Source organism: Hemitrygon akajei, chromosome 2, assembly GCF_048418815.1.
Source record: "Hemitrygon akajei chromosome 2, sHemAka1.3, whole genome shotgun sequence".
In the NCBI taxonomy this organism is placed as follows: Eukaryota; Metazoa; Chordata; class Chondrichthyes; order Myliobatiformes; family Dasyatidae; genus Hemitrygon; species Hemitrygon akajei.
This window is the reverse complement of record NC_133125.1, coordinates 71,590,350-71,603,243: the sequence shown is the minus strand read 5'-3', so window position 1 is coordinate 71,603,243 and position 12,894 is coordinate 71,590,350. Positions and strand designations below refer to the sequence as shown.

At 41.0% G+C, this 12,894-nt stretch overlaps 1 protein-coding gene across 2 annotated transcripts in view; it reads left to right on the top strand.

The window, feature by feature from the left end:
- LOC140737588 (paladin-like) overlaps positions 1-12,894 on the top strand; it is a 357,859-nt gene that overhangs the window by 259,687 nt on the left and 85,278 nt on the right. For both annotated transcript variants that reach the window (XM_073064040.1, XM_073064030.1), the window contains exons 11-13: positions 2,552-2,647; positions 3,360-3,494; positions 9,769-9,885. In XM_073064040.1, coding sequence (XP_072920141.1) covers positions 2,552-2,647; positions 3,360-3,494; positions 9,769-9,885 — 348 coding nt within the window. The remainder of the gene's footprint in view (positions 1-2,551; positions 2,648-3,359; positions 3,495-9,768; positions 9,886-12,894) is intronic.

Sequence of the window (12,894 nt, the reverse complement as noted above, 5' to 3'; positions counted from 1 at the left end):
TCACCTGCCAATGTGTACTTCTTCCCCTCCCCCACCTTCTTACTCTGGATTCTGACTCCTTCTTTTCCAGCCTGAAATTGACCGTAAGTCCCTCCGTAGATGTTGCAGACCTTCTGAGCTCCTCCAGCATTTTGCATGTGTTGCTGGAGATTTCCAGCATCTACAGAATCTCTTGTGTTTATGATGAACTTTTTTAGCTCCTGTTTTATCCTATCGCAATTTGCCCAGCCCAATTTCGAAACTTCTTGCAAGCTCTAATTTTATCCTTACTCCTAACCTAATGAACTGTGGTCTCTATTCCAAAAATGTTCACCTACTATCAGGTCTGTAAAGTGGCCTGGCTCATTTCCAACACTGTCCCGAGTGTTGTTTCCTCCAGCTGGACTCTCCATAGACCATCTAAAGAACATCTCTTGGATTCATTGAATAAATTCCGCCCATCCTGCTTCTTGTACTAACAAAGTTCCATTCACTACTGGGAAAATTAAAGTCCCCCACTATGACAACCCTACGGTTTCTGTATCTCTCAATAATCTGTCTACCAAGCTGTACCTCCACCTCGAGGTGGCTATTATAGGGGCCTGTAGTTTAATCCCATCAGTGTAATTGCACCTGTCCGATGTTTGAGCTCTACTCAAATTGATTCTGTGATGAGCCCTCCAGTGTGTCGTCTCAGTTTACTGCTGTGAGATTTTCCTTTATCAATAGTGAAACTCTCCATCTCTTTTACCATCTCCTTTCTATCACATTTTAAACAATTGAACCCAGGAATACTGAACAGTCTTGGTACTCACATGTCCAGAAGGACTTGAGAGCTCTTGCGCATGAATCACAAAATGCTGGTTTGCAGGTGCAGCAGTGTGGTGAACTACATATACCTGTCTGGACATGTCCCCCTGCTGGCTCCTCCCACTGACCCCGGTATAAAGGCGATTGAGGCCTGAGCCCTGCCCTCAGTCTCCAGGATGTAGCATGGTGGTCAATTGCTGCTTGTTCTTTCTTCCAGTCAATAAAAGCCGATATCTTGCCTCACGTCTCAGAGAGTTATTGATGGTGCATCAAGCAGGCTATCAAGAAGGCAAATGGAATGTTTGCCTTCATTGCTAGATTGATTGAATTTAAGAGCTGGGAGGTTATGCTGCAACTGTATACGGTACTGCTGAAGGTGCACCTGGAGTACTGCTTGCAGTTCTGGTCTCCTTACTTGGGGAAGGAGATACTAGGTTGATTCCAGAGCTGAGGGGTTTAGACTATAAGCAGAGATAGAGTTGCCTGGGACTGTACTTACTGGAATTCAGAGGATGAGAGGAGATCTTACAGAAACATATAAAATTATGAAAGGGCTAGATAAGATAGAGGCAGGAAATTTGTTTCCACTGGCAGGTGAGACTAGAACTAGGGACATAGCCTCAAGATTGAGGGAGTAGGGCGAGTAAATAAGGAGGAACTGCTTTTATTAGGATGCACCAGTTTCCTCCCACTGTTCAAAGATGTACCGTTTAATAGGTAAATTGTAAATTGTCCTGTGATTGGGCTGGATTTAAATTGGGGGCAGTGCATCTCAAGTTTGCCGGAATGGCCTGTTCTGCACTATTTCTCTAAGTAAGTAAAATAAATAAATAAATAAATAAAACCGGAACTAATCCATCTCAGTCATTCATTTGCTCCAATGTCGTTCAATTCTCCTCCAATTGTTTCTGCACTGTCTGCCTTCCTGCCACTCCATTCTGGCATCTTCTACTCACAGTTGCAAGCTGTTTATGTGCATTCTGCCCCTTGACTTTGTTTCCTGACTCCAGTTTCTTACAATCTTCAACATATTTTATAATCATTGCTTCCTTTCCCTTAAAAATCTGAACACTGAATTAATTGTATTATATTGAATATTAAAGACCATAGGCTCATCTCCTCCTTTCTGTGACAAGTTTTACCCCTCGTGCTGTAAGTTGTCACAAGGTGTCAGCCTTGCCTCACTCATTGCTCTTTCACTGTGGAATCAGAAAGCATCAGGATTTAATTGCAGTTTAGCAACTTAAGGATAGAGCAGTCCATGATGGTTAGTAATGAATCTGTGCTGGTTAAGAGCTGTTGCTGTGCTCCTGATGATCTCTAAATCAAAAATCTAGACTCCCCTTTTAAAAGTTAAAGTGGAAAACTTGGAATTGCCCAATGTCTTCTGCAGTAGATATAGGCTGAGGCTATTTTGCTAATTATCTTTTCTTCCATCAATCCCAGTTTTTTGTATTTTCCAGCATTGTAGTTATTGACCATTAATGAGATCCTCCAAAGTTAGTGAAGAATCTGAGCAAATCTTCCCAGAGTTCGACACCAATAAGATCATGTATGATCATCCGAGTATCAGGCGTGTACAGTTATTTTTATACAGTCATGCTGGGATATATAACATGCATTGTACTGTGTGCACTGGCACTGTTGGATGGGAAGCACTAATTAAGGAAATTTGTTTTCATAACAGAAAGGTACTTTAATGATGAAAAGCGAAAGTAGTGATATTATTAATATTTGTTTTTAATTGCTTTGTGCTGCTCAGACAAAGGATTCAAGAGAAGCATCAATCAGCAAAGTCTTTCTCTATCTTCAGAGATACTTTTACTTCATTGCTTTCAACAGCTATCTTCATGAACAGGTTGGAAACTTTATTATCAATGTGCAGTTTATGATGAATTAAATCATTTAAACAAAACTGAAAATCCCAATTAATCCACAAGCTAAAAGTCATAGCAGGTTTTTACTTCCATAACCTTGCCTGACCTTGGGTGGAATTTCATGGCCTTCTCTTTTACAGATGACTTTTTAAGAACACAATAAAGTAAGAGCTGAGTAGGCCCCCTTGAATTTCAAGCCTGCCCTGACATCCAATAAGATCATGAATTATTCATTGAGGTGTCAATGCCTCTATTTCTAGATGCTCTGGTAATGCAATTTAATTAAGAATTTCAAGATGTTTCCGACCACTATTTTGCATATAGAAATGTCATTGGCTGTCCATTACTCTTATATTCCTTGCTATTTTATTGAGAAAATAAAGCATCAGTTCTTTTCCTGAACCACTATGAGAATATGGGGTGAATAAAATATAGGATTAAAGCAGGATTATTGCAAGTGTGTGCTTGGTGGTCCATGTACTGAGTGGGTCAGAGGGTATGCTTTCATGCTGCTTTGCCTAACCATGGAAACAGTCAGAATGGGGAAGAGTAGTTCATCCTGTAATCATCAATTCCCTCCCCCACAGTCATTTTAATCTCTTATTTTAATCTGCCATCACCAAAACAATGTTATTTTTGGTTTAAAAGGTCTTCTTGTAATCTTGTCTATAAGTTGTTTTTATCAATTTCCAGTACCCATTGGCTTTCTCAGTCATGTTTAGTACTTGGATGCGAAGGAAACCCTTCTTCTATAGGCTGCTGAGTGCTATGTTCAGACTCGAGATGAAGACTCCTGATAATCTCCTCACTAAGCGCCTTTGTGTTCTAGTAAGTTCATCAAAATCGATAACAACTTAATTTTTCTTTAAGAGGCAACTTGAGTGTGAATGAGATATGAAGATATTGCAGAACACAATCTTATCAAGTTTATTAGTGCTGATTTTGAGCATCATATTTGTCCTCAGTATATGTACAGTATGCTTTTATAAATTGTGTATTCACATATTCAATACAAGTTGATTTTATCAGCAATAGTTTGAAAACTTTGGTTTAGATAGATAGATAGATAGATAGATAGATAGATAGATAGATAGATAGATAGATACTTTATTAATCCCCATGGGGAAATTCAACTTTTTTCCAATGTCCCATACACTTGTTGTAGCAAAACTAATTACATACAATACTTAACTCAGTAAAAAATATGATATGCATCTAAATCACTATCTCAAAAAGCATTAATAATAGCTTTTAAAAAGTTCTTAAGTCCTGGCGGTAGAATTGTAAAGCCTAATGGCATTGGGGAGTATTGACCTCTTCATCCTGTCTGAGGAGCATTGCATCGATAGTAACCTGTCGCTGAAACTGCTTCTCTGTCTCTGGATGGTGCTATGTAGAGGATGTTCAGAGTTATCCATAATTGACCGTAGCCTACTCAGCGCCCTTCGCTCAGCTACCGATGTTAAACTCTCCAGTACTTTGCCCACGACAGAGCCCGCCTTCCTTACCAGCTTATTAAGACGTGAGGCGTCCCTCTTCTTAATGCTTCCTCCCCAACACGCCACCACAAAGAAGAGGGCGCTCTCCACAACTGACCTATAGAACATCTTCAGCATCTCACTACAGACATTGAATGACGCCAACCTTCTTAGGAAGTACAGTCGACTCTGTGCCTTCCTGCACAAGGCATCTGTGTTGGCAGTCCAGTCTAGCTTCTCGTCTAACTGTACTCCCAGATACTTGTAGGTCTTAACCTGCTCCACACATTCTCCATTAATGATCACTGGCTCCATAGGAGGCCTAGATCTCCTAAAGTCCACCACCATCTCCTTGGTCTTGGTGATATTGAGACGCAGGTAGTTTGAGTTGCACCATATCACAAAGTCCTGTATCAGTTTCCTATACTCCTCCTCCTGTCCATTCCTGACACACCCCACTATGGCCGTGTCATCAGTGAACTTCTGCACATGGCAGGACTCCGAGTTATATTGGAAGTCTGATGTGTACAGGGTGAACAGGACCGGAGAGAGTACGGTTCCCTGCGGCGCCCCTGTGCTGTTGACCACCGTGTCAGACCTACAGTCTCCCAACCGCACATACTGAGGTCTATCTGTCAAGTATTTGAGTATCACAATTATATATGGGATAACATGGTATGAGTTGCACTAATCACCCTAAACCATCATGGAAAACGATGCTGAAGAGGTAACAGTAAGGCAAATGAACTGAATAAGTATTTTGTATCAGTCTTCACTGCATAAGACACTAGCAGTATGCTGCAAGTTTGAGAGTGTTGGGAGCAGAAATGAGTGCAGTTGCTATTAGAAGGGAGAAGGTGCTTGGGAAGCTGAAAGTTCTGGAGGTAGATAAATTATCTGGACCAGACGGTCCACACTCCAAGGTTCTGAAAGAAGTCATTAAAGATTTTGTGGAGGCATTAGTAGTGATTGTTCAAGAAAAATCTAAATAAGACCATAAGATATAGGAGCAGAATTAGGTCATTTGGCCCATTGAGTCCACTGTGCCATTTCAACATGGCTGACCCACTTTTCCTCTCAGCCCCAATCTCCTGTCTTATCTCTTCATGCCCTGTCTAATCAAGAATCTATCAACCTCTGCCTTAAATATACATAAAGACTTGGCCTCCACAGCTGCTTATGGCAAAGACTTCCACAGATTCACCACTCGCCGGCTAAAGAAATTTCTCCTCATGTCCATTCTAAAAGGACTTCCCTCTTTTCTGCAGCTGTGTCCTCTGGTCTTAGACTCTCCCATCATAGGAAATATCCTCTCCACATCCACTTTATCAAGCCGTGTCACTATTCAACAGGTTTTAATGAGATCACTCTTATCCTTCTGAATTCTAGTGAATACAGGCCCAGAGCCATCAAACACTTTTCATATGTCAAGCCATACAATCATGGAATCATTTTCATGAACATCCTTTGGACCTTCTCCAGTTTCTGCACATCCTTTCTAATAACAAGGGGCCCAAAACTGCTCCTAATACTCCAAGTAAGGCCTCACCAGTCCTTTATGAAGTCTCAACATTACATCCTTGCTTTTATATTCTAGTCCTCTGGAAATGAATGCTAACATTGCATTTGCCTTGCTCACCAGAGACTCAACCTGCAAGTTAACATTTAGGGAACCTTACAGAAGGACTCCCAAGTCCCTATATGCCTCAGATTATTGTATTTTCTCTCTATTTAGAAAATAGTTTACCCTTTTGTTCCTTCTTCCAAATTGCATGACCATACACTTCTAGACACTGCATTCCATCTACCACTTCTTTTCCCATTCTCCTAATCTTTCTAAGTCTTTCTGGACCACCTCTATCTCCTCAAATCTACCTGCCCCTCCACCTGTTTTTGTATCATCTGCAAACTTTGCAACAAAGCCATCAATTTCATCATCCAAATCATTGTCATATAATGTAAAATAATCAGTCCCAACACAGAACCCTATGGAAAACCACTAGTCACCGACACCAACCAGGAAAGGCTCCCTTCATTCCCACTTTTGGCCTCCTGACAATCAGCCGCTGTTTTATTCATTCTGGAATTTTTCCAAGTAGTCTCGTGTGGCACCCTGTCAAAGGCCTTCTGAAAATCCAAATACAATATCAACTGATTCTCTATCCTGCTGGTTATTTCTTCAAAGAGTTCCAATAGATTTGTCAGACAGGATTTTCCCTTGGGGAAACCATGCTGACTACGGCCTATTTTATCATCTGCCTCCAAGCACCCTGAAACCACATCCTTTACAATTGACGCCAGAATCTTCCCAACCACTGAGGTCGGACTAACTAGGCAATGTTTCCTTTCTTCTGCCTCTCTCCCTTCTTGAAGAATGAGTGACATTTGCAATTTTCTATTCTTCCGGGACCATTCCAGAATCTAGTGACTCTTGAAAGATCATTACTAATGCATCCACATTCCACATTCTCTTCAGTCACCTCTTTCAGAACCCTGAGATGTACACCATCTAGACCAGGTAAATCATTTACCTTCAGACCTTTCAGTTTCCCACAAGCCAACTCTCTAGGAATGGTAATTTCACACACTTAATGACCATTGACACCTGGAACTTCCACCATACTGCTGGTGTCTTCCACAGTGAAGACAGATGCAAAATACTTTTTCAGTTCTTCCCCTACTTCCTTGTGCCCACTAGTATCTCTCCAGCATCATTTTCCAGAGATCTGATATCCACTCTTGCCTCTCTTTCACATGTTATGTATCTGAAGAAACTTCTGGTATCCCCTTTGATATTAATCACTAGCTTACTTTCATATACCATCTTTACTTGCTTAATGACTTCTTAGTTGCCTTCTGTTGTTTTTTATAAGCTTCCCAATCCTCTTAACTTCACACTAACTTTTGCTCTATTATTTGCCCTCTCTTCGGCTTTTATGTTGGCTTTGACTTCCCTAGATTCTGGGATGGTTCTGGAGGACTTATAAAATTCCAGCTAACGGTCCGCTCTTCAAGAAAGGAAGGAGGCCAAAAAAAAGGAAGTTATAGGCCAGTTAAAATTATCTCAGTGGATGCAACGAGTTGGAGTTGACTGTTAAGGATGAGGTTTTAGGTACTTGGTTTCTTTAAGAGAAAATGTTGCCTAACAAACCTGTTAAAATTATTTGAGGAAGTAACAAACAGAATAGACAAGGGAGTATTAGTGGATGTTGTGTATTTGGATGTACAGAAGGCCTTTGACAAGGTGGTCCACAGGAGGCTGCTAAACAAGATGAGAGTCATGGGAAAATACTAGCATGGAAGAGCAGAAGCCGATTGGCAGGAAGCAAAGTGTGGGAATAAAGTAAACCTTTTCTGATTGGTTGCTAGTGTTTTACAGGGGTCAATGTTAGGACCACTTCTTTTTATGTTGTATGTCAATGATTTGGACAACAAAATTGATGACTTTGTGGCCAAGTTCTCAGACAATACAAAGATAGGAGAGAGGTACAAAAAAAAATTATAAGTGCAAAGAGACTTGGGAGTCCTCATGCTGGGTCCCTAGAAGTTAACTTACGGGTTGAGTTTGTGATGATGAAGGCAAATGCAATGTTATCATTCATTTTGAGAGGACTAGAATATAAAAACAGGGATGTAATGCTGAGGCTTTATAAGGTACTAGACATGCTTCATTTGGAGTACTGTGAGTACTTTTCTAAGAACATTGACATTGGAGAGGGTTCAAAGGAGGTTCATGAAAATTAATTTGGGAATGAAAAGCTTATTGTATGAGGAGAGTTTGCCTGTACTCACTGGAATTTATAAGAATGACGGGGATTATCGTATATTGAGAAGCTTAGATAGAGTGGACATAGAGAAGATGTTTTCTATAGTGAGGGCACGTCCATTTAGAATGGAGATGAGGAATTTCTTTATCCATAAGGTGATCTGTGGAATTTGTTGCCACAGGTGGCTGTGGAGGCCAGGTCTTTGAGTACATTTAAGGTGGAAGTTGATAGTTCCTTGATAAGTCAGATCCTGAAAGGTTACAGGGCGAAGGCAGGAGAATGGGGTTGAAAGGGAAATAGATCAGCCATGATGAAATGGTGGAGCAGACTCATTGGTCCAAATGACTTAATTCAGTTCCTGCATCATATAGTCTTATGGTCTGATGTATATGGTCTTACTGTGCATCAAATATAGTCAGCCCAAACAGCCGCTTTGCTTGTGTGGCCCAATATACACTAAGCAAAAGGAAGGATCATTACCTTGTCATTGCTCTATATTTCTCCAGTTGTTTGGGGTTTCTCGTGGCAGTCCCAAGTTTCAGAGTTGTTACCAGACTCATAGCATTGCACAAAGCAGATGGGGGTGTTGATTGGGCTTTCCTTCACATTGTGGTAGGAATAGCAGGGCGATCTTGGAGAAGAGGTAAGAGAGCAAGGAAGAACCTCTCACCAATAGGACTAGCACCAAGATAGAGGTCAGAAGGGAGACAAGCGCTGGTAGGAGTGGTCATTTAGAGAAGGGCTGTTTCACAGTCAGAGTGTTGTGCTTGAGACTTTGACGAGGGAGGTTTTAGCATGGAGGATGAATATGCTAAGCTATGGTAAGTCAATCTCTTTCCATTTACATTGTTTTAAGAGTACTAAATTCAGAGTCATTAATGTCAGGCATTGAGTGGTATGTAAGATGTTGGCGGTCACAAAGCAGTCTACTGAACCTAACCATGGAAAGGGAATCAAAAGCTACAGCAGATAGATTTAAGGTGAGAGGAGAAATATTTAAAAGGAATCCGAGAGGTGGCTACTTCATGTAAACAGTGGTGCATATTTGAATGAGCTTCCAGAGGAAGGGACTATGGCAAGTTTATTAACAAGTGGACAGGTGCACGGGCAGGTGAGGTTTAGAAGGGTACAGATCACATGCAGGCAAATTAGACTAATTTAGATGAGCATTTTGGTTGGCATGGGTGAGTTGTGCTGGAGGGCTTGTTTTTGTGTGCTGCATACTTGGGCATTTTATGAGTCTATCTGAACTGATGTCAGAAAGTCAATAACCAAGAGGCACAGCTTTTCATCCAACATTTTACTTCCCTGCAACATTTGCCCAGCTGTAGTTCTTGTTCATCTGAAATGCAAAATGATCAGTAGCTTATAAGCAAAAGAGAACTTGTGATGAGGATAAGTACTATGTGAGAAGGAGATTTAGATATTAGAATATCAGCTTCATTATTTGTCATCCTGTTCCTGGGTTTGGCCACAGCACCACTTTTCCCAATGCAGTGTCATCTTCCAGACATAAGGACTGTAGTTTGCAAGTGATCCTTGCTGTCATGTACCTGAAAGAAGAACAGAAGCCTGTCAGGGAATTACTTCTGTTAGGGGATGTGGCTGTCTGGCATTGTATTCAGATTGTGTTGTACGGTTGTGAGGTGTTCAGCTGTGCAGTAGAGTTTACAAATCTCGTGCCTAATAATTCATAGATATTAGAGAATATTTCTCATCATCATTTACTGTGGAGACATTTTAAGTGGAAAGCTCAGGGAGTGGGGTAGTGATATTCAAGAACATTTTCCCTGCTGATTGAAGATTCAATGTAAATTTAACCTCTCTGCAACTTCATATTTTCTTTGTAACCCACAGCTTGCTGATGACTACCTGGATGTTGACGAAATGAGTAGTCAAAGACAAATGAAAGTGGCAAACTACAGAAAAGTTTCCAAAATGCCTGTCTGTGGAATAGCACAACCAAATCAGGAGGTCAGCACCATCTTAATTTTATATTCAGCAACAACATGCCATTTTTGTACTTATGTACACAGTCAATAATACTATCAATATTTGACCTGCTGAGTTCCTCCTGCATTTTGTGTGTGTTGCTTGGATTTCCAGCACCTGCAGATTTTCTCTTATTTGTGATTCGACTACTACATTGCGAAGTCTGCCGGGGTGCCTACCCTGGAGAAGCTTAATTCTGCCCTTCTTACCTGCTGAGTTCCTTCAGCATTTTATGTGTGTTGATCGGTGAAAGTGTTGGAGAAATGCCAAGGAACAGTACTTGTGCATATTTAGAAAGGCAATAGACGTGGATTTGTGTAGGGGAAATTCCATCTTGTTGGCTTGTATGAGGAGGTAACTAGGGAGATTTTTGATGACAGTGTGTAAATATTGTGTAAATAAACTTACATAAGGTATTTGACAAGGTTCCATGTGTAGGAGACTGGTCCAAAAGTTAAGGCACAAGATCCAAGGTGACCTGGCTAATTGGATCTAAAATTGGCTTGATGATAGGAGGCAAAATGTAGTGGTGGAAGTTTGTTTTTCTGATTGAAGGTTTGTAATCAATGATGTATCAGAGCTAAGAACTTTGTCGTTTTGATATATATATTAATGGCAGGGATGAGACTGGAGGAGGTATGATTAGTAAGTCTGTGGGTAGCATAAATATGAGATGCAAAGGGACTTGGGAGTCCTTGTGCAGAACACCCTAAAGGTTAACTTGCAGGTAGAGTTGGTGGTGAGGAAGGCAAATACAATGTTAGCATTCACGTCATGAGGTCTAGAACACATAATGTAATGCTGAGGCTTTATAGATCAGTGGTGAGGCCTCATTTTGAGTATTGCAAACAATTTTGGGCTCCTCATCGAAGAAAAGATGTGTTGGCTTTGGAGAGAGTTCAGAGCAGGTTCACAAGGATGATTCCGGGATTGAAAGGGTTATCATACGAGGAACGTTTGATAGCTCTGGGTCTGTACTCGCTGGAAGTTAGAAGGATGAGGAGGGATCTCATTGAAATCTTTCAAATGTTGAAAGGTCTAGACAGAGTAGATGTGGAAAGGATATTTCCCATGATTGGGGGGCAGTCTAAGACAAGAGGGCACAGCCTCAGGATAAGAGGGCACGCATTTAAAACAGAAATACAGAGAGATTTCTTTAGCTAGAGGGTAGTGAATTTGTAGAATTTATTACTACAAACAGCTGTGGAGGCCAGGTCGTTGGCTGCATTTAAGGCAGAGATTGATAGATTCTTAACTGAACACAGCATCAAAGGTTATGGGGAGAAGGCTGGGGAGTGGTACTGAAGAGGGAAAAAAGGATCAGCCATGATTGAATGGTGGAGCAGACTCAATGGGCCAAATGGCCTAATTCTGTTCCTGTGTCTCACAGTCTTATCACCTTAAAAGTTGATGGGGTCATCTAAGGCTACAGCAGGATAGGAATCTGAACTGGAGATTTTTCCTGTGAGGTTGGCTAGTGCTAATCGGAAGGGGATAGGAACCACAGCAGCAGGACAATAGGAATTAGGGTTGAAGGTAAAAAAGATAATACGAAAGCAATTTTGAAAAGAATCACCCCCCCCCCCCCCCCACACCGTGTGTATATGGGGAATTGTGCTGAATAATAACGAATGTCTTTTCTATGTATTATTGGGCATCTGCTCAACAAATCTGTAGATTGTGTGCTTAGCATATACCACAAAAAAAGTTTAATGTTCCATTGCATGATGCTTTCCACATACCAAGCAATGCATACAAAATGCTGGAGGACCTCAGCAAGTCAGGCAGCATCTGCGGAGGAAAATGAACTCAGCCCAAAGTGCTTCCTGACTTGCTAAGTTCCTCCAGTTTTTAATACATGTTGCTCAAGAGTTCCAACATCTGCAGAATCTGTTGTGATCTTCAGTCTGTTGATAGGTAGCTGCTCCACACATGGGTCAAATAATATACCAGTAGACAACTCCTGTATGTATTGCTCTTTAGACAGTTCACATTTATAGCAATGGGAAGAGATCAGCCATGAACAGTCTGTGGTACCTTCATATACAGAGCCTATAAAAAGGATTCCCCCCACTTGGAAATTTTCATGTTTCATTGTTTTACAGCATTGAATCACAGTCGATTTTATTTGGCTTTTTTGACACTGATCAACAGCAAAAGATTCATGTCTAAGTGAAAACAGATCTCTACAAATTGATCTAAAATAATTACACATATAAAACACAAAATAATTGATTGCATAAAACTCCCTTCAACTCAGTATTTAGTAGTTGCAACTTTGGCAGCAATTTCAGTCTGGAATCTGTGTGGATAGATCTCTATCAGCTTTGCACATCTGGACACTGCAGTTTCCCCATTCTTCTTTACAAAACTGCTCAAGCTGTGTCAGATTGCATGGGGATTGTGAGTGAACAGCACTTTTCAAGTCCAGCCACAAATATTCAATTGGATTGAGGTCTAGACTCTTGACTTAGTTACTCCGGGACATTAATTTTGTTGTTTTTTAAGCTATTCCTATGTAGCCTTGGCTTTAAGCTTTGGGTCATTGGCTTGCTGGAAAACAAATCTTCTCCCAAGTCAGTTCTCTTGTAGACTGCATCAGATTCTCCTCCAGGATTTGTCTGTATTTTGCTGCATTCATTTTGCCCTCTACCTTCACAAGCCTTCCAGGGCCTGCTGCAGTGAAACATCCCCACAGCGTGATGCAGCCACCACCATTCTTCATGGTAAGGATGGTGTGTTTTTGTTGATGTGTGGTGTTTAGCTTATGCTAAACATAGCATTTAGTCTGATGGCCAAAAAGCTCAGTTTATCAGACCATAGAACCATCTTCCAGCTGACTTCAGAGTCTCTCACTTGCCTTCAGGCAAATTCTGGCTGAGATTTCACGGGAGTTTTTTTCCAACAGTGGCTTTCTCTTTGCGTCTTGCCCATAAAGCTGCAACTGGTGAAGCAAATACAAGGAAATCTGCAGATGCTGGAAATTCAAGC